Genomic DNA, 19158 nt, shown 5'->3' with positions numbered 1-19158 from the left:
ATCCCATGGTAAAGCATCCACATTATTGCAGCTCCTCAGCCACGAAGCGCACTGCAAAAACATTTCAAAATTCATACGTGCAATTTTTTAATAAAATAAACACCTCCCTAGCAACAGAACAGATCTGCAGGTCCAGACTGCCCAGTCTGTTCTGCATGCGCTCCCCCGCATTCAGACATCCAGCCATGCACAATGACTGCGTGGGGAACCAAAAACACCACTTGTGATGTGGTGCCTTTTTAACCTGGCTTCAAGTCATCCTATGACGGGATAAGTATGGCTGGGGAAACACCTGACAGATGTGGCTGTCTGACCGAGCCCATTTGATCCAGAGGGGAGGAGTGGCTGTGTCAGGCCAAACTGCCCGTGTGATCACAGCCATAGTCAATGCAGCTTAGTATGGAGTTCCTACTGACTGTTCTCCAGGGCAGGAACCATGAGCTACGGTGTGGCCTTTACATAGGTAGTCTTTAAAGAGTACTAAGAAACTACGGTTGGTACAGAATGCCGCAGCTTGATTACCACTCAGATCTTGGCAGACTATGCATATTATTCCCTTTCTGCAGCCACTCCATTGGTTACCAATTAGGTTCCAGATATAATTCAAGCTGTTGGTTAGAGTGTCAGAATAGGATTCAGAGCTAGATTTGAGTCCAATAGCATTTTAGAGACCAACAAGATTTTGGGGGTATACGCTTTCTGAGATTCAAAGCTCCTTTTGTAAGAGAGCTTTGAATCTCAAAAGTTTATGCCCTGAAAACCTTGTTGATCTCTAAGGTGCTAATGGACTCAAATCTAGCTCTTGCACTGCAGAAAAACAGGATTACCCTCCTTAGACTAAGGTCGAATTCACATGTGTGTTTCTTACCACTTTCCTGACATTTTCACTCCCGTCCCCCAACAAACTGTCTACATTTCCATCTGGTTTCATGCTGGCAGTGCGCCAGGATACAAATCAGTGTCTGCATATGTTTCCCGCCCTCTGGTAGTGACTCCATTGTCATAGCCGCTCCGCACTGGTTTAAATGAATGCTGTTCTTTGCTGCTCTAACCCCTCCTTTCTGGTTTCATTGCTCTGTCAACCTAATGCAGACATTTTTGAGCCGTTGCTCTGCTAATTCTTTAATCATTCCAACTGGTGGCGCACAATAAACTAGGTGGTAACTCATGGTTCGATTCCAACAGTACTCTTTTCTCTTTTTACTAGCTAGCTCCCAAAATAATTTTTTAATTTTTTATCTTGTTTTGAAGCTTTTATTTCTTGACAGCCCCTGGGGGTAGCAGCAGTGTTCTGGGATTGGAATAACAGGCCCCAGAGTGGAATGACAGCCCCTCGGGGTAGCAGTTGTGTTCTGGGAGTGGAATGACAGGCCCAATGGTGGAATGACATCCCCTTGGAGTAAGAGGAGTGTCCTGGAACTGGAATGCCAGGCCTATCATTACAGTCCCAGGACACATCTCCTACCCCCTGGGCTGTCATTCCACTCTGGAGCCGGTTATTCCAGTCCTAAAATACTCCTGTTAACAAAAAAGACAAAGTGGACAGCTCCCCTAATGCTAACTTGAAAGCAGAGGCGCAGCAGTTCTAAACCACATGGGATAACAGCGGCACCAAGCTGATTCTAAAATGCATATGTAGATTCGGCCTAAGATCCAGGAAACCTAGGTTCAAATCCCCACTCTGCCATTTTGTTGATTCTGTTGTAAAAGGCAATGTCTGGTGTACAAAGAAGAAGAGAAGAAGACCCAGAAGGGGGCAGTAAGAAGACAATTGGATAGGATAGTGAGGTCAGCACCTTCTCTTTCCTGTTAAGTGTCATTCCTTGTCTGTCTCCAGATTGCTACACTTAGGGCAATTTCCCCCTTCTTCTCCGAAGTGCCACACTCAGTCTTACCCCCCCTCTCTCAGCTAGAGATGTAGTTAGGAACCTACCTCTCTCACTCCTCTTTCCTATCAAGTATGTTGATTCCAAAATAAACCTTTATCTATTCTTTAATTAGGTTGTGCACCGTTGACTGTGTTCGTTACTCTGCCAACAGGTTCTATGCATTGTATTGTTCTTACTACATTGTTTTCAGATTCAGGTGGGTAGCTTTGTTGGTCTGAAGCAACAGGACAAAGTTTGAGCCCGGTGGCACCTTTAAGACTGACAAAGTTTAATTCTGGGTATAAGCTTTTGTGTGCACGCACACTTCTTTAGATATACCCGGAATTAAACTTTGTTGGTCTTAAAGGTGCCACTGGACTCAAACTTTGTTACATTATTTTCAATTGTAGTTTGCGTTATGTCTCAGCAAGAAAGGCTGACTACAAATGAAGGAATAAATAAAGCTAAAAGGAATCACCCATATAGGGGGTAAAAAGAGAGAGGCAACAGAAGGGGTTTCAGCCTCACTGAAATGGCTAGGTGTGAACAGTACAGAAGTGAAGCAATTTACTTCTGGAGTTGGCCTGGGAGTAAATTGCTGCTGCAAACACAGTGATGGTGAAGCTAATTTAGCAGTTATCTTATAGAAGTGTTCACAGTCGATATAGAAGTAATGGTGTCAGACTCGGGCATTTGACTAGCTGTACCTGCTGTATTTCAACCTGATATATTTTGCTTGCTCTCTGTACCCCTTATTGCTGCCCTCGCCTGCCAATGCATTCCTGGGGGGGCGGGGAGTGAGTGTCTGTAGTAAATTAGGGAGGCTAGCTTTGGTAACTTTCCTACGAGGCATCAAGACATCCTTCACACAAGAAATGTCCTTGAAGTAAAGTCTGTGCCTGGCTAAATAGTGGCTGTATATCTTTCATAGTCATTGGCCCCTGCCACAGGGCAGGGCAAAAGCCTCTTAAGGCGCGGCTTTTAAAAGCCGCACCAACGTTGAGACGCCGCGGCGGGATCCCATGGATCCCCTGGCCACGGCACCTTTTCTCCCCGGCGCGATCAAACGCCGGGGAGAAAACACGGCCCTAACCGGAAGCCGGCCAAACTGTGCATGTCGGAGCATGCGCAGTTCGGCTCCGGGCCGGGGTTGTGCCGGCGCAAGGACGCGCCGGCAATCAAACGCCCGGCTAGAAGCGCCGTTTCCATTTGAACCACCAAGGTAGGTGGTTCAACTTGCGCCGGCTTTTCCGGGGAAAGGGCCAGTTCGGGTACGGAAGCAGGACACTTCCCAGATGTTGTGGTGTGATCGCGCTGCTTTGATCCGCCCCCGAACTGTCCCGCAACTGGCCCAAATCCCCTCATGTGGACGGGACCATTGTAGCAATACTGATGTGGATGTGAATGGAATCTTGGGGCTGTACCTATATCCTGCTTTCCCACCTTTGCACCTCAGTCCTAACAAAGAGTTTGAACCCATAGCATCTCATATCTGAATAAAACATTCACTACAAAAGTGTGTGGAGAGTGATTTGACTGGGATATGTTGAAGATATCACATCCAGCCCTCCACATACTTCACATAGCAAATTATACATTCCACATGCAAAAATGAAAAGGTGCTGAATTCCTACCTTTTCACCTTTTCCTCCAATTTTTCCTGGTTGTCCCTGAGGCCCTGAGGGTCCCTGTGGAACAGAAAAGGGGAATTAAATGGAAAGGGATACATTTGGCTGCTTTTGCACATGTTGGATAATGCACTTTGGCAATTGCTTGCAGCAAGTGGATTTTTCTGTTTAGGAAAATCCCGTTGAAAATGATAGCTAATGTGGATTGAAAGTGCATTATCCAATGTGTGTGAAGGCAGCCAGAAAGAACCACCACAGTTTCAGGAAAACCAAGATAACCTTGACAGAGTCTTGCTCTGATTCCACTGGTTCAAGTTGGGGGGGGGGAATCAAAAAGGCCTTTTAAAAAATCAGTAAAAATACCACTGAATTTCATTGCTGTTGATTTTGGCTGGGGAAGGGGAGAAGAGTCCACTCACCCCAAACCTGGGACCCATAACAAATGAATGCAGGCTGTTGTCAAACTCTATGGTGGGTGTTATCTCCTGCTTCTCACCAGGGCTGGATATTTTGTTGGGACATTGTAGGGGTCTACACAGGCACTGTATGCTGGTGCACGCTGCACCCCCTGGATCATTTTGGGTCAGGAAATCAGTGTTAGAGGAAGGCTGAAGCCCCTTCTCTCCCTGTGCCATGCTCCTGAGTCCTGATCCAAATTGTATCTCTGCAGGGTTTTAAAATTGAGTTCCCATGGGGGACTCACAGTTGGGACTATTCAGTTCAGATAAAAGATGACTATGGTGGAACATGATTGAGGTTATAAAACTAGCTACAGAGAACTTTTCAGTCCATCTCTCATAATACTTAAACTCATAGGGAATAGGTTTGGAACTAACAAAAGGGAGAGCTTATTTACTCAATGATGGGTTAAATTGTGGAACTCACTGCCAGGGAACATTGTGATGACCACAGGCTTGAAGAGGGAATTAGACAGATTCATGGATGAGAGGTCTATCAGCTAGCCACGATATGTAAAGAAAACCTCAATATTCAGAGGCAGCAAACCTTTAAGTATTACTGTCAGAAGGCAACACCAAGGAAGGCCTTGGCCTCTGTGCCCTGTTGTTGGCCCTTTAGAGTAACTGTGTGAGACAGGATGCTGGACTAGATGGATCACTGGTATGATCCAGCAGGGCTCTTCTTATGTTCTTATGCAGCCAGTCCCTGTAGGGATCATATATTAAATGTAGTGTGTAGTTTGGGCCTGACTGTGGAAACAACTCCCACATGGTATGGGCAAAAGTACTCAGACCTTGGGATCAGAGCTCTCACCAAATTTGGTTCAAAGCAAAATATCAAGGAAAATTTGGGTATCTCTGCATCAAAGGCATTTCAAGGGAAGCAAAAGCAAATTCAGTTAAGATTTCAGAAATATTTCTGGGACTGCAGAAGGCACAACCCTAAAAACAATGCCATACTCTCAGATAATGACAGTAAAAAAGAAATCTCATAGTAAAAGAACACCTGACTCAAATGGGCATAGGTTGCCAACCTCCAGGTGTGGGCCTGGAGAGCTGCTGGAATTAAAGCGGATCTCCAGACCACAGAGATCAGTTCCTTGCAGGAAACAGCAGGTTCAGAGGGCAGACTCCACAGCATCACATCCCTGCAGAACTCCTGCCACTCCCCAAACTCTGCCCTTCCCAAACTCCACTCCAGGAATATACCAACCCAGAGCTAGCAACCCTGTCTGGGATTCTGGCTCCTTGTTCAGGTAGCCAGGATGATGAACACCGGGTTTGTGTCTCATGGAGCAGCCTCCCAACTTACCCCTTTCTGAACTAGACTGCTGGGGTAGCAAGATTATGGGTATCCCAAGGTCATCCCTTCCAGGTCAGTGATAAGAGCTGTGTGGGGGTGTGGTTCTGGTCCCCCCCCCACACTGGTGCATGGGGCCATGACAGAAATCTACTGTGACTGACCATAGTCTACCGGGGACACAATAAGGCAGAGCTGAACAGTACTTACAGGGCTGCCTGGTAAGCCTCTCTCTCCAGATTCCCCCTGAGAAACAAGAAAAAAGTGGTTGGGTCCTACTCTCAGTGCAACATACAGGACAAGCAACCAGTGCCAAAGGGATGGACCTACTTACCTGTGGACCTTGGATTCCTATCCCAGGGGAACCTGGCTCCCCCTAGAAAGGTGCAAGAGAGGCAGGTTGTTGGAAATGTGTCCCTAGTCATTCAGACACTCAGGACAGAACAGCCTAAGCTCAGTGCTTTCTCCCCCTTCCGTCACCGGAATTTTTTATGTCCACTCACCCTTCAGCACTGTTCCCCTCTTAGACATGGTGTCCTCACTCTTTCCAGTTGTCCTCTCTTTACCACTGGCTCCCCCCCCCATTATTTATTTATGTAAAACATCTTCAAGCCACCTTCCTACCCAATGTAGGGTCCTCAACCATAAACAACATTAACACAGGCTTTGAAATAAATGCTTGGAAATCATTTACATGCATGTAAAACAAAACACATTATAGATGAATGGGAAGGAAAGTCAATGAGAATCAGTAAGGGAATGCCTAAAAAAACAGAAACATCTTTGCCTGCTGGAGGAAGACAATGACAGAGGGGAACAGATGAGTCTCCCTGGGATATATGTTACCAAGGTGGTTGTTGAGCACTTTATGTGGTGGTTTAGGAACAGCACCCTACCTTTTCTTCATTCCTCAGATCTTGCTGTCAGCATGTCTATGAAAGAACCACCCCAAATGGAAGAGACTGCTCTCAACCCTGCTGCCTGACACTAACCCTTACTCACCTGTAGGCCCTTCAAGCCAGGAGGTCCCTGGATTCCTGGAAGTCCTGGTTTACCCTGGAATGGATGGGTTTTAAAAACAAGGTTTTTTTTTAAAAGGGTTGGTTTACAGAACTTTTGATGGATACTGTGGCTACCTTCCTAATGAATTTTTCCTTTCAAGTATTCCCCCCCACCCCATCCAATAAGGTCAAAGCAGGCATCTTGTTGATGTTTTCAGTTCCTGCACTGTTCTAGGTTAGAGTACATGGCATCCAGTCAATTTGGGGGAGATGGAAAATGTCAGGCTAGCTTCTGAATTACAATATTTAGTACCAACCAACAGTGTAGATTTCGAACTGGGGCCAGTGGCTCCAGTTGATTATTGTCTTGATTCCTCAGTTAAACCTTTCATTGCAGATTTCCCAGAGCTTAATGGTTAACTATGAAGTGCCCAGCTTTGCAGACCAAATACTTCTAGATTTTTAAAAAGCTGTCTTCCCAACAGGGCCTTGCTTGAACAAAAGCCTCAGACCTGAGCTGCAGTCTTGGGAAGGGTGTTTTAATATTTCCATTCTCGTTAACAACCAAGTATAAAAACTCTGCACCAAGGCAACTTTAATTCTGTGTCAAAAAAAGGAGGAACTCTATAATGTGTATTAACCACGCAAAGTTGCATACATTTCCTGAGACTGCATAATTTATCCTCCTCACTGCAGGAAGAAACCATGTATGCTGCAGGAAGAAACCACTGCACTCTGAATCCTGAAAAAAGAAGCTAGTTTCCATCTAGCTTCTAGGACTTCTCACCAGGCATTGCCCAATCACTTCCTCTTTCATTTTAAAAAATAAATGAAAATTGAGATTTCTGAGGAAACTAAATTTTGCAACCATTATCAAGTCCTGCGTCATTTTTGCGCTTGCGTGGAATTGCAGAATGCGGATGGAAGTAGCTGTGCACATCTCTGCCAGGTGGTATGTTTCAAATCACGGCTGAAGAAAACTGGAGGATTGTGAGAACAGAACTGTGTCAGCTCCGGTTATCTCACAAACCTAAATGAATTAGAGCACAGCTTGCACTGCAGCTTTAATGGAAATAATGCAGATGGTTTCCCTTCTTTTCTGACTAAGGAGCTTTTAGAATTATTATCTGCCATTCTTAACAGATTAATGGTGAAATCCTAGGCAGAATTTACTCCTGTCTGATTCACTGGACATAGACTGGAATTATTCTGAACAGATCTGTCCTCACAGTCACCTTTATTCAAAGAAGTGCCTTTGAGGAGGTGTTGCAATCCATCAATGAAATCATTTCATTAAAGAAATGAAAGCCGAGCAGTTAACAATATGTCACCAAAGAAAACTGATTGGCAGCAGATACAGGACATCTGAAAGGAAACACTTTTTCACACAATGCAGAATTAACTTACAAAATTTGTTTGTTATCACATGCTGCAGCAATAGATTAGAGGATGAGGCAAATTCATGTTGGCCCCTACTGGAAACATGCTGCAGGACTACGAGTATCTTTAACCTGCTCCAGTGAGGCATTTCTAAAGCTCTAACAGTGCCATCCTAAGAACACTTCCAGGGAGTAAGCCCACTGAGTAGACCTGAGTAGGATTCTGAAAAGACCCGCTTAGGATGGCACTGTAAATCTGCTAAAAGATCATTAACCAACACACACACACACACACACACACACACACACACACACACACAATGCAACTTGGAATTTTTAGTTTTGTGTACAAAAGCAAATGAAGATAGTAGTAGCTGCTAGACCAGTCTTCATCAGTACATCACACCAAATCCAGTCTAGAGGATTTCCGAGTGTGCTGTCTACCACCATCTTAATCAGGTGCAAAGCTACTTACAGGTTTGCCTGGCTGTCCCACACCTGGAAGTCCATGGTCCCCCTTTGGCCCTGGTTTCCCTGGGATCCCAGATATGCCAGAGAGGTCTCCGGTGAAGATGGGGCAGGATTCACAAGCATCACCCTGTAGGCCAAGGCAGAGGGGACCATGAAGGCACAGAAAGGTGTCAGTGAAGTTATATATGCTGCCTCCTTACCCGTCACAATTATTTTTTAAAATCAAACGACTGTTCAGTTGATTAATTACACTGGCTATATCCAGCTTTCTTCCTCCTTATCAAAGAGGGCTCCAAGCAATTTAGGATTTACAGAGACTACGCATGCTAATGAATACTTGGTAGAAGAAAACTGAGATTTCACTGATTGGCCCTGCCTTAGTGCATTCAGGATCAGGGCATATGCACACAGTCCATTTCTTGCAAAAACAAAGGAGCCTTACATGCACTTGGGTGCCTCTTTTTTATTACACATTCATTTGTATGTTCCAGACCAACCTGAACAGGGCTACAGGTAGCACTAATTAATATTTGAACCAATATGAGCCTAATCACTTCAGAAAGGAAAGAAGGAAGATGTACTCTCATAGCACTATTGCTATTATAATAATAACAATTATAAAATTAAAATCAGCATTAAATATACAACACAAGGCTAAACCCTTGCTTGAAATATCATATACTAGTACATAACAAAAACAACACAATTCTCAAAAAATATGTTAGATCAAGAATTAATGTCCATTCTCCTGTAATTTTTTAATTGCAACGTCCCACATTATTTTAAATGAATCTGTTTTAGAAGATGAAATAATTTTCTTTCATTAAGAAGTTGTAATTAAATTCAATAAAACCTCCTCATGTCATTTCTCCACCTTTTTCTAGGATCAATGCGAGTGTCATCTGAAATCACACAGCTAAGACCAAAACTGAACCAGAGTCTGGACAGATGAAACAAGAGTTTCTCCCCTACTGACTCTCTATAAAAAAAAACCCCACGTCAGGAAGAGTTAATTTTTCAAGAAAGAAAAGGTCAGGAGGGAATTGGCAGGCAGAAAAAGAGAGCAGCAGGCAAAGTGTGAGAGAATCACAAAGGCCTTTCACAAATGTTTATAGTGGTTTGCTACTGGGCAACATTGATTGGGGGAGGGGGAGGGGCAAGAGGAAAAAATCCCGGTTCCCTAAAGGGTTTGTGCACATGAGACATCTGGTCACCCCTGCCCCCCCCCCCCCCCCGAGTTGTTCAACCTTCCAAGTTAATACATAGAAACATCCTGGTCTGTATCCCTAAAAAATTAAATTTTAGAAACTTATTCCATTTGTATCCTGCTATTTGATCTCCTGGACCCTAACCCAAACATGCCCCCTCAGTTTATGCTGCAGAGATTCTCTGGTTTGACCTGAGTTCTGCTGGGTTTGGGCACTAAGTGCCACAGTGACACTGGTTCTGGGGGACACATTGCACAGGTTCTGCTGCTGCTGGCCTGGCAAACATGCCCCCTCGGTTTATGCTGCAGAGATTCTCTGGTTTGACCTGAGTCCAGTTGGGTTTGGGCACTGACTGCCACAGTGGCACTGGTTCTGGGGGGCACTGCACAGGTTCTGCTGCTGGCCTGGCAAACATGCCCCCTCAATCCACCACCACACCTCACTTACTTTCTTACAGAGATATTCTTGGGGAGACACTGCCTGCTGCCTGCCTTTTCCCCATCCCCATAGGAAACAATGGAGAATTGGGGGCACCCTCTTTGGATGCCCCTGAAATTGGACTCCCTGGTCCAATCTTTTCAAAAAAATTTTTTGGGGGGGTGTCTTTTGGAGAGAGACTCCAGCAGCTACAGTGCACATTTGGTGCCTCTATTTCAAATCCCCTCCCCCCAGCCCCCTGAAAACTTGCTAGAAGATTTTTGCCATTGACTACAATGGCCCCATAAGATATAATGGACCTGATTTTTTTCAGAATTCTGAAAATTTTCAGATATCTATACAATACCAGTATTGGTATTCGGGTTTTTCCAGTATTCTCGAAAAAAAATCGGGTTCAATATATCCAAATCAGAAAAAAAAAACTGATTTCCCCCCCCCTGCACACCTCGAAACTGAACCAGAGACCTTCTGCATTCCAAGCAGACGCTCTACCATTGAGCCACAGCACCTCCCCTAAGCATCCAGAAGTGACCATTACAATACTGGGGGTTGCAGTTTATGGCATTCAGGTTCTACCTGCTTTATTGTCCCCTGCTTTCCCACACTGCTTTCCCACACTGGGTAAGCAGGCCCGATGGGTCACCAAAACAGCTTGTAATATGACTGGACCATATTGCCAAGATACAGGAGGAGGGGGCCCTGTCACTGCTGTGGTGCCACTCAGACATGCAAATGATGGTGAGTAATGTGTGGACCAGATGCAGACATCACTTTTTAAGGAAAAAGGAGAGAGACACTAGGATAGTCCAACTGCTGGGTGAAGTCAAGATGGGAGAACAGTTAAAAGTAACCATCCCTTCGGCGGGAGGGCGGGATAAAAATCAAATAAATAAATAAATAAATAAATAAAAAGGAATGTTTGGAACATACACACAATGGCATGCAATTATCATTCACATCTATAGCACACTCCTCTGCAATTTACCTGTCCATCTTTCTTGCTTTGTAACTTGCGGTACAATCCAAAGAACACTTTCCCGGGAGTAAGTCCCATTAGATAGATTGATTCTAGTAGACCTGCTTAGAATTGCTCCCTTAGAGTCAAATTCTATGACTTCCTGAACCCTACATATAGTGGGAGAAAATCCTCCAAACTTGCATTTTTGGACTGCACAAATGTTCTTTTTGGAGCTGCACATTTTGTGTCTGGTTGCACATCTTTAAAAAGCCTGGAAATGTATTAGTAGTCCTGATTTGGTTGGTTGCATCCTGGCACTGCACCACAAAAAGCCACTCACTTTTTCACCTTTGGTCCCTGCTGGCCCTCTGATTCCTGGCTCACCCGCAAGGCCAGGCACTCCTGCTGCACCTGGTATACCAGGATCACCCGAGTTTCCTGTGGCACCCTAGAAAGGACAACAGACAGATCTGATGAGACAGAGAGATTCCTCCTGAGTGTGGCCTCTTCTACCCACTAAGGAGCCAGCACCTTTGATGGCTGATACAGCACAATGGAAAGATGGGATAAAGAGCCCAGCTGCACTTCTAGTGGCCAGGAGAGGGTGCTTTCATAGGTACCAGCTAGAAATGGGGAAGTTCCCCAGCCTCTTTGCCAGTCCTCCCAAGGTTAAGTCGAAGCTTTACACAGAAGATATTCAGCAACACAGCAATGGCTCCAACCAAGACTGTTATCCTGTGTGTGTGCCTTTCTGCTTGTGGCACTGTTCTGCTGTTGTGTTTAGTCAACTTCCCATTTCCTAGTGGTGAAGTTGTGCCTACTTGTGCCTACTTGGTGCTCGTTGCTAAGAAACCTGGAAGGCTATATTACTGGTAGTTGCCAGGCAACACAAAACTGGTGGTTCTTCTCCAAGGGCAGAACATTTTATTTCTTCCTGGAATATGTTCTTTCTAGTATTTGCTACAGCTCATGTATAAAAGTATTTTTTAAAACCAAAGAAATAAAAGGTTGCAAGAGATAACAGCCCCTCTAAGATATGGTTGCTAGCAAATGGGTGTTCATTTCCTTCCAAGGGCAATTGCTAGGCAACAAGAAGCTGTGGTGCTCTTTTTGCCAGTAGTGGTTGTTGCTGTGGTTCAGACTGGAAAGAAGCAGGAATCCTGTACACTGACGAACTCAATAAAGGGAATTTCTGCAGGGGCTTTTCTTGGCTCTCCATGATAAGCTGTGCCCCTGAATATTTTTCTTCTATAGAATTCTTAAGAGTTTTCACTGGAGGGTAGACTTGGTGTCCGGGCTCTGGAAACAACAGGGGGCTTCTTATGTTCTTAATATGTTATGTTTGCAAAGGTCAGTTGACAAAATCAATTGATTTTTCTGGGTATGTTTTATACCCCAGTGGTTTTGTTTTGCAGGAGAAAAACTGTAAACAGTAAGTGGCCATACTTTAGGAACACTATTTACTATTGTGCAGGTGACCATGTCCTGAAAGGAAAGAATTGTAGAGCTGTTCCTCAATGCATTCTGCCAAAAAATGTGTAGCTGGGAAAGAATTTAACTTCAGAACTTTGGTAAACATAGCATGAGATATACCAGCAGAGGGGATGATAGGACATGTCCAATTTCCTGATAACATGTTTTGCTCAAGAGTAAGACATGTGTCTTGAGTCACAGACCTGCTGCGTCTAGTGCTGGTTCCATGATTTTGTGTTGCCACGGGCAGAGCAGTCTCAACAGGTTCCCTTCACCAGGAAGAGGTGAGGCATGCAAAGCCAGAATTCTTTGCACCACCTATGACTTTTCTGAGCACTCTATACAAAGTGAGAATGGTGGGGCTGTTGTTGGGTCCCATGATACTCTCAGGAACTGTCCTCTGACAACCTCCTTTGGGCTGTGTAATTTCATGGGCTTCCTCAACCCGTTTTCTCACCTTCTGTCCTTTCATTCCAGGTTCTCCAGGTTTCCCCTTAAAAAAAAAAGCGAAACAAACAACATATAAAAATAAAGCAAAACAAACAACATGGAACAAAAGCAGTTGAGCCCAAGCCCATTGACTGCACTTGCTTCCCTGCTCCCACTGCGGAGGAACCCTGTTTACAGATTGGTTGTTACAAGTGGCCTAAGAAGACAACCAGATCAGCTCCCCATTTGCTCCCCATGCTCTTCTGCCACTCAACTCTGATGCTGAACATCCACACCAATGTGTCTCGTTTAAGAGATGTGTGCTGCACAATGTGATTAAAACCTCCTTGCTTAGTAGGCTGGAACCATCTTCCCTGCAGCCCCACCCCTAGTCACATCCCCAGCCCTTCCCTGTTTCCAGTGGATATCATTTTACTGCATCATTCTCCAGCATGCATAGGTACAATACTGCTCTCAGTTCTCTAATTTTGTGTTCCAGCTTCACTGTTAAATGTATGAAACGGCTCCTACTGCATGGTTTTTAATTGTGCAATCTGCTTTGAGTCTCAGTGAGTAGGGAAGGCTACAAGTGACATAATTAAATAATAAACTGAGGCACAGCTCAAAGGTACACTCACTGGTTTTCCAGGAATCCCAGTTCCAGGAAGCGCTGGCTCTCCCTTCTTTCCCGGAGGACCTGGAATGGCAACCACTGTCTTCCCCCCTTCAAGAGAAGAAGAGCACTGATCACAAGGTTCTCCCTGCAAGAGGATGGAATATGGATTGACATTTAAAAGAAGACAACAAATCAGGAGGCAGAAGGCAGAGAAGTGTTGTAGAAGGGGCCCAAGACATGTGGTAGTGTTAAAAAGAATTTCCCCAAGGCAGCGGTTCTCCAGCTGCTTGAAGTTGGACTGTCTTTTATCTTGCTTGACTTCTGCAAACCCAGTTATTTTTTAAAAAAAGATGAATTAATTTTTAATTACCCCTAATAAAAAGAAATTAAAAACAAAAACAAAATATTGCAACAGTGGTGGCAAGTCTATAAATAAGCATCTATAAAAAGTTTCCAAATATTTAAAAACATGTCCATGAGTATGACGGAAGACAGGATGGCCTGGTGTGATGTGGTCCATGGGGTCACAAAGAGTCGGACTTGACTGTGTGACTGAATAACAAAAGTCTTTAGAAAGCTGTTTATGGAGCCACCTCAGATTCTTTAGGCTCCTTCCATTTTTCCTTCTCATAGGAATTGTTTGTGATTGTGCCTTCACTATTTTACTTTTTAAAACCTCCCATCCTGGGGGGGGCGGGCTTTTGGTGAGCTAATGGCGGCTGTGTCTCCTGGAGGCTCCCAGGGATGTGACCTGCAAACCAGTGGTTCGAGAGGGGGTGCGAATGTGCGCACTCCCCGGGGATCCTTGTGATGTGGTGCTGAGGGTCGCCTCTCCCGCAGCACGCTGCCAGGGGATTGAGGTGTTCCTTTGCCCTGATGGTCTCTCCGCTGTGTTCTTGCGAGGATTAAGCTACGTACACCTCATCAAGTGAGTGGAGGTTGGGCAGTAAATAAGCATACCTGTTGGCGAGATCTACTTGATCTACATATGAAGAGTGAGTAAAGTTGAAACAAAACATCACAGCGATGACTTGCAGTCCTCCCCTACTAAGTGGGGGGGAGGGAACTCTCCCCCCTGCCAACAAAGCAAATTCAGAGCATCCTCAGGAGGGCTATAAGCAGTATGGACTGTATTAAAGAGCCTACAAGAAGCACCCAAGCAAAAGGCAAACATTTGGGACTTTTGCAAAAAAGAAAAGAAAAGTAAACATCCCCGAAAATAGTGACTGAAAGCAGAGAAAGACTGAGATGGAATTTAAACTTCCTTCAGGAGAGGCTGGTCAGATCAGGTGACCTGAATACCACAGACTTTACCAAAATGTGAACTGTTATGGCACAAAAAAAAAGATAAAGAACAGAGCCAATAATCGACAATCTACTACATGATTCCAAAGACAAGCGTTATGAAGACAGGAGAATCCTCAATAAGCTATAAATGATGTTTTGGGACCGGTTGCAGATTGAAAGCAAAGTAAAGCAAAGGAACTTATACCCAATCTACATAAAGAAGAAAATTTGCCCGGTAAGTATGGACAGACTCTCCAGAAGAAAATTAGGCCCTAAAAGGAAAGAACTGACACTGTTTTTAAGGCTGGTTAGACTTGCCATAATAATATGGACCACTAGGAGAAGAAGATAAAGATTGTAATAAAGGAAAGGGAGATGAGATATCATATATATGATTGAAGAAGTCCCGGTTTTAAGGGGGGGGGCGGTTACCAATTGGGGGGAACAACATTTTTAAAAATGAGATGCTGATGTTTCCTGATGTTTGCACTGGTGAAAATTAGTTATGCTCTTGTTTGTCTCTTTGAATAGTCTGATTAGCTGGAATGGATATAAGAGAAACGATGCACTTTTTGATCACCTTCAATGTTAACAAATCTTAATTGTCTTAAAGCTAATTTTGTAAGCAGTGTATCACCACCACCTCTTGGGTTTTTGGTGGTTTTCTTTGCTGTCTCCTGTAGTTTGTAGTTACCCCTCCTTGTTTCTTCGTAGTTTATAGAAATGCAATAACAACTCTCATCCCTCTTGAGCTCTCCTTAAGTATTTCTGACCATGGGATTCTACCCAGCATAACTTTAAGTTTGTCAAAATTTGCTTTCCTGAAGTCCAGCCTATATGGCTGAATATGTACAGCTTTTACCTTCCCCAAGACTGTAAATGCCAAAATGACATGGTCACTATTACCTAGGGTGCCCACTACTTCCACCTTGTCAACCAGTTCTCCTCTGTTGGTAAGAATCAAATCTAAGCTAGCAGATCCCCTTGTTTCCCTCTCCACTTTCTGGAAAATGAAGTTGTCAGCAAGACAAGTCAGGAATTTATTGGACCTTTCACTTTTAGCAAAGTTGGACTTCGGCAGTCGCCAGTCGGCAGTCGCTGGAGGTGTGCCAGAAGAGATCGCCGGAACAAGCCTCGCCGGAGAAACAACAAGACGCTCCAACTAGGGTGCTGGTAGGTTTCCCCACCCTATCACTTGTGGCCCAAGTTAGGAAAGAAAGGTTCCTAGAACCACAACAAATGTAAAAACCGCCCAGAGACCCCTAGGGGTTAAGGCGGTATAGCAAATGTAAAGTATAAATAAATAAATAAATAAAATAAATAAATATCCGAGTAATTTAAATCTACCACGACCATTGTGTCTCGTCTCTTTGAGAACTTTGTAATCTGTTCTAGGAGTGTCTCATCCACATCCTCTGCCTGGCTTGGTGGTCTATAGCAGACCCCCACCATAATATCGCTATTATTTCTTACTCCTTTTATTTTTACGCAGAGACTCTCAACTGGACTTTCATGTTCAGATTCACGTATTTCCTCACAAGTATATACCTCCTTTACATATAATGCAACTCCTCCACCCTTCTTTATTTGTCTGACCCTTTTAAATAAGTTATACCCCTCAATCCTAATATTCCAATTGCGAGTGTCATCCTGCCAAGTTTCAGTAATGCCTATTGGGTCATAGTCCCCTTCCTGTATTAGGACTTCAAGTTCCTCCTGCTTGTTTCCCATACTCTGCGCATTAGTGTAGAGACATTGGAATCCATGTTTTATGCACCCTGAGGTTTTCGTTTCTGTACTTACATGTGAGTTAATGTTATCTATCTTCAGTGCCACTCCCTGCAAAACGTTAGAGTTCTTATCTCCAGAACTCTCCAGATAAGAACCCTCCCTGAGGCTTTGCCATGGGTGGCCTAAGAAAGCTAGAGGGGAGAACACAAAAGGAAACATGGAAGCGGGAATGTCTTTCTATCCATCTGTCATTTATCTCTGCTTATCTTACCTCTCTTTTTGTGGTTAGTTGTGTTGGGAGGTGGAAGAGGTACAAAATTTATATCACTAAAGAGAGATAATATCACAGAAATACACAACACAGAATGGTGGCCATCAGCATTATGACCCTTTGCAGTTTCCTATGCCTACCAAGGAGTGCCTCCAGAATCTTCAGCATGACTGCCTGGCTTAAACGTGGTTTATTTTTATGAGCTGTGTGCAAAAGGGAGCGGGGATTAAATTCTTAATACTGCATCAAGCTCTCAGCCTGAAGTGTGAACCCAGTTTTGCAACTTGTGTTATTAGTGGATCTCTATACCAGTCAAATGCTGGTCTCAGCTTTGCCCCTCCTGTATGCTTCAGGCACACAGGTGGTAGTGGAAAGTGCAATCAACAAAAATTAAAGCATCTGTGGTATGTTCTGATTACATGGATGCTAGCCAATCAGACTTGCCCTGACGTGGAGGGCCCAGGCTAGCCCAGTGTCATCAGATCTCAGAAGCTAAGCAGCATTGGCCCTGGTTAATACTTGGGTGGGAGACCACTAAAGAAGCCCAGGGTTGTTATGCAGAGGCAAGCAATGGCAAGCCACCTGCATCCATCTCTTGCCTTGAAAACCTTATGAGGTTGCTGTAAATTGGCTGCTACAGCCAATCAGAATCCAATACAAGCCTGATGCAGACAATGCCACACCTTGAGGCCACACCTTAAGAACAATGTTAAAATACTTAAAAACATCAACAATGTACCAACATGTTATCCAAGATAGCAGAAAGAATTTCAGGTCCTACCAGCCCCCTGGGTGGAGGGGATGTGGATGGGTGAAGGGGAGGTGGGGATATCAAAGTGCCAGACTATCGCAGTCCTCAACCAAATGCCTGGCAGAACATCTCTGCCTGACATGCCCTATGGAATGACAATGAATCCTGTAGGGTGTAGATGCTCTTCGGCTGAGAGTTCCACCACAGTTGGATCTCTCTCGGGCCGGGGACCACCAGAAGGTTCTTATTCCCAGAGTGTAGTCCTCTTCCAGGGGCATACTGAGAGAGGTGGTCCAGAAGATAACCCCACTCTCAAACCTCTGTGTGATTGCCTGGCTGTCTGCAGAGTGTGATTGTGCAGAGGAAGTGGTCATGCACACCCACCCTCCCCATGAACAGTGATGCTGCTTTGAGGACACTGCTGATCATGGAAAGGAGGTGTGCATGCGGCCACTTCCTCTACATAGTCACACTGCAGAGAACTAGGCTCTTGCTCCCCACACAGTGAGTCAATGCGGGGGGGGGGAGAGTCTGTACCTGGCTACAGCAAAAGCCAGGGACGGAGCCTACACTTTGTCTGTGCAGTTCCCCCACACATAGTTACTTTGCTCATGTTCAGATGAATGTGGGTAGGCAGTAGGGCCCCAGGTCCTGTTGGCTGACACTGCCTGGAGGGGGGCATACCCCTTCCCCAGCCGGCTCCCACCACCGATGCTGTAAGCCTGAGCCCAAGGGTAAAAACGTGAAGTGGCTTGATGCTTTGAGCTCCACCCTTCCTCTCAGCCACACATAAGATAAATTGAATTAATCCCCCTGCCTGCAGAAGAAGGGGACAGCAACCCAGGTCAAAGGCCACATGCACAGTGGGACTCAGGCCAAGCCAAATCCAATAAGCCAGAGATGCCCGCACAGCAGTGGTTGCCTCCAGCCAAGGCCACCAGGAAATCCAATGCTGAAAGGTAGTTAGTTCAGCAGTTCGAGACCCAAGTGCCGCAAGATGGAGTAAGCTCCCATCTCTGGTCCCAGCTCCTGCCAACCTTACAGTTCAAAAGCAAGAAATTGCAAGTAGATAAATAGGTACCGCTTTGGTGGGAAGGTAACAGTGTTCTGTGCGCCTTGCTGTCTAGTCATGCCAGCCACATGACCACGGAAATGTCTCTGGACAGCGCTGGCTCTTTGGCTTGGAAATGGAGATGAGCACCACATCCCTAGAGTCGAATTTGACTGGCTTTCGAGCTAGGGAAACCTTTCCCTTTACTTAGAGATGGAATGCTCTATCTGGGGCAGTGATGCTTTGTATTCTTGGTGCTTGTGGGGCAACACTGGAGGGCTTCTGGAGTTCGGGCCCTGCTGGTGGCACCTGGGTTTTAGCCACTGTGCGAAACGGAGTGTTGGACTGGATGGGCCATTGGCCTGATCCAACTTGGCTTCTTGATGTAGTGGTTAAGTGCGCGGACTCTAATCTGGGAGAACCGGTTTTGATTCCCCAGTCCTCCATTTACACCTGCTGGATGACCTTGGGCAAGCCATAGTTCTGATAAGAGCTGTCCTTGAAAAAGAGCAGTTTCTGTCAAGAGCTCTCTCAGCCCCACCTACCTCACAGGGTGTCTGTTGTGGGGAGGGGAAGGGAAAGGAGTTTGTAAGCCACTCTGAGACTCCTTTGGGTAGTGAAAGGTGGGGTATAAATCCAATCTCTTCTTCTTCTCTTATTTTCTTATGAGTGAGTATGGCAAAAATAAATTCTGTCCCTTTACAGTGTATTAGGAGTCACATACACAAGCCACATGTAGAGGCAAGTCAATAACCATGGAGGGGGATCAAGAGTAAGCATGCTGGGCCTGCCACAAACCAAAGTACTCCCTGTCTTCTAGGGTTGCCCGGTAGTGCCTGT

At 45.0% G+C, this 19158-nt stretch overlaps 1 protein-coding gene across 1 annotated transcript in view; it reads right to left on the bottom strand.

Moving 5' to 3' along the window:
* Positions 1–19158, bottom strand: part of COL16A1 (collagen, type XVI, alpha 1) — a 213974-nt gene that overhangs the window by 59481 nt on the left and 135335 nt on the right. The window contains exons 29-36 of the mRNA XM_015408105.1: positions 13250–13372; positions 12640–12675; positions 11050–11157; positions 8110–8232; positions 6257–6310; positions 5589–5630; positions 5465–5500; positions 3503–3556 (exon numbers count right to left, since the gene is read on the bottom strand). Of these exons, the coding sequence (XP_015263591.1) occupies positions 3503–3556; positions 5465–5500; positions 5589–5630; positions 6257–6310; positions 8110–8232; positions 11050–11157; positions 12640–12675; positions 13250–13372 (576 nt within the window). The remainder of the gene's footprint in view (positions 1–3502; positions 3557–5464; positions 5501–5588; positions 5631–6256; positions 6311–8109; positions 8233–11049; positions 11158–12639; positions 12676–13249; positions 13373–19158) is intronic.

This window comes from Gekko japonicus, unplaced genomic scaffold (genome assembly GCF_001447785.1).
Source record: "Gekko japonicus isolate JY-2015 unplaced genomic scaffold, Gekko_japonicus_V1.1 scaffold36, whole genome shotgun sequence".
Lineage (NCBI taxonomy): Eukaryota > Metazoa > Chordata > Lepidosauria > Squamata > Gekkonidae > Gekko > Gekko japonicus.
This window is presented reverse-complemented; position numbering and strand designations above follow the sequence as displayed.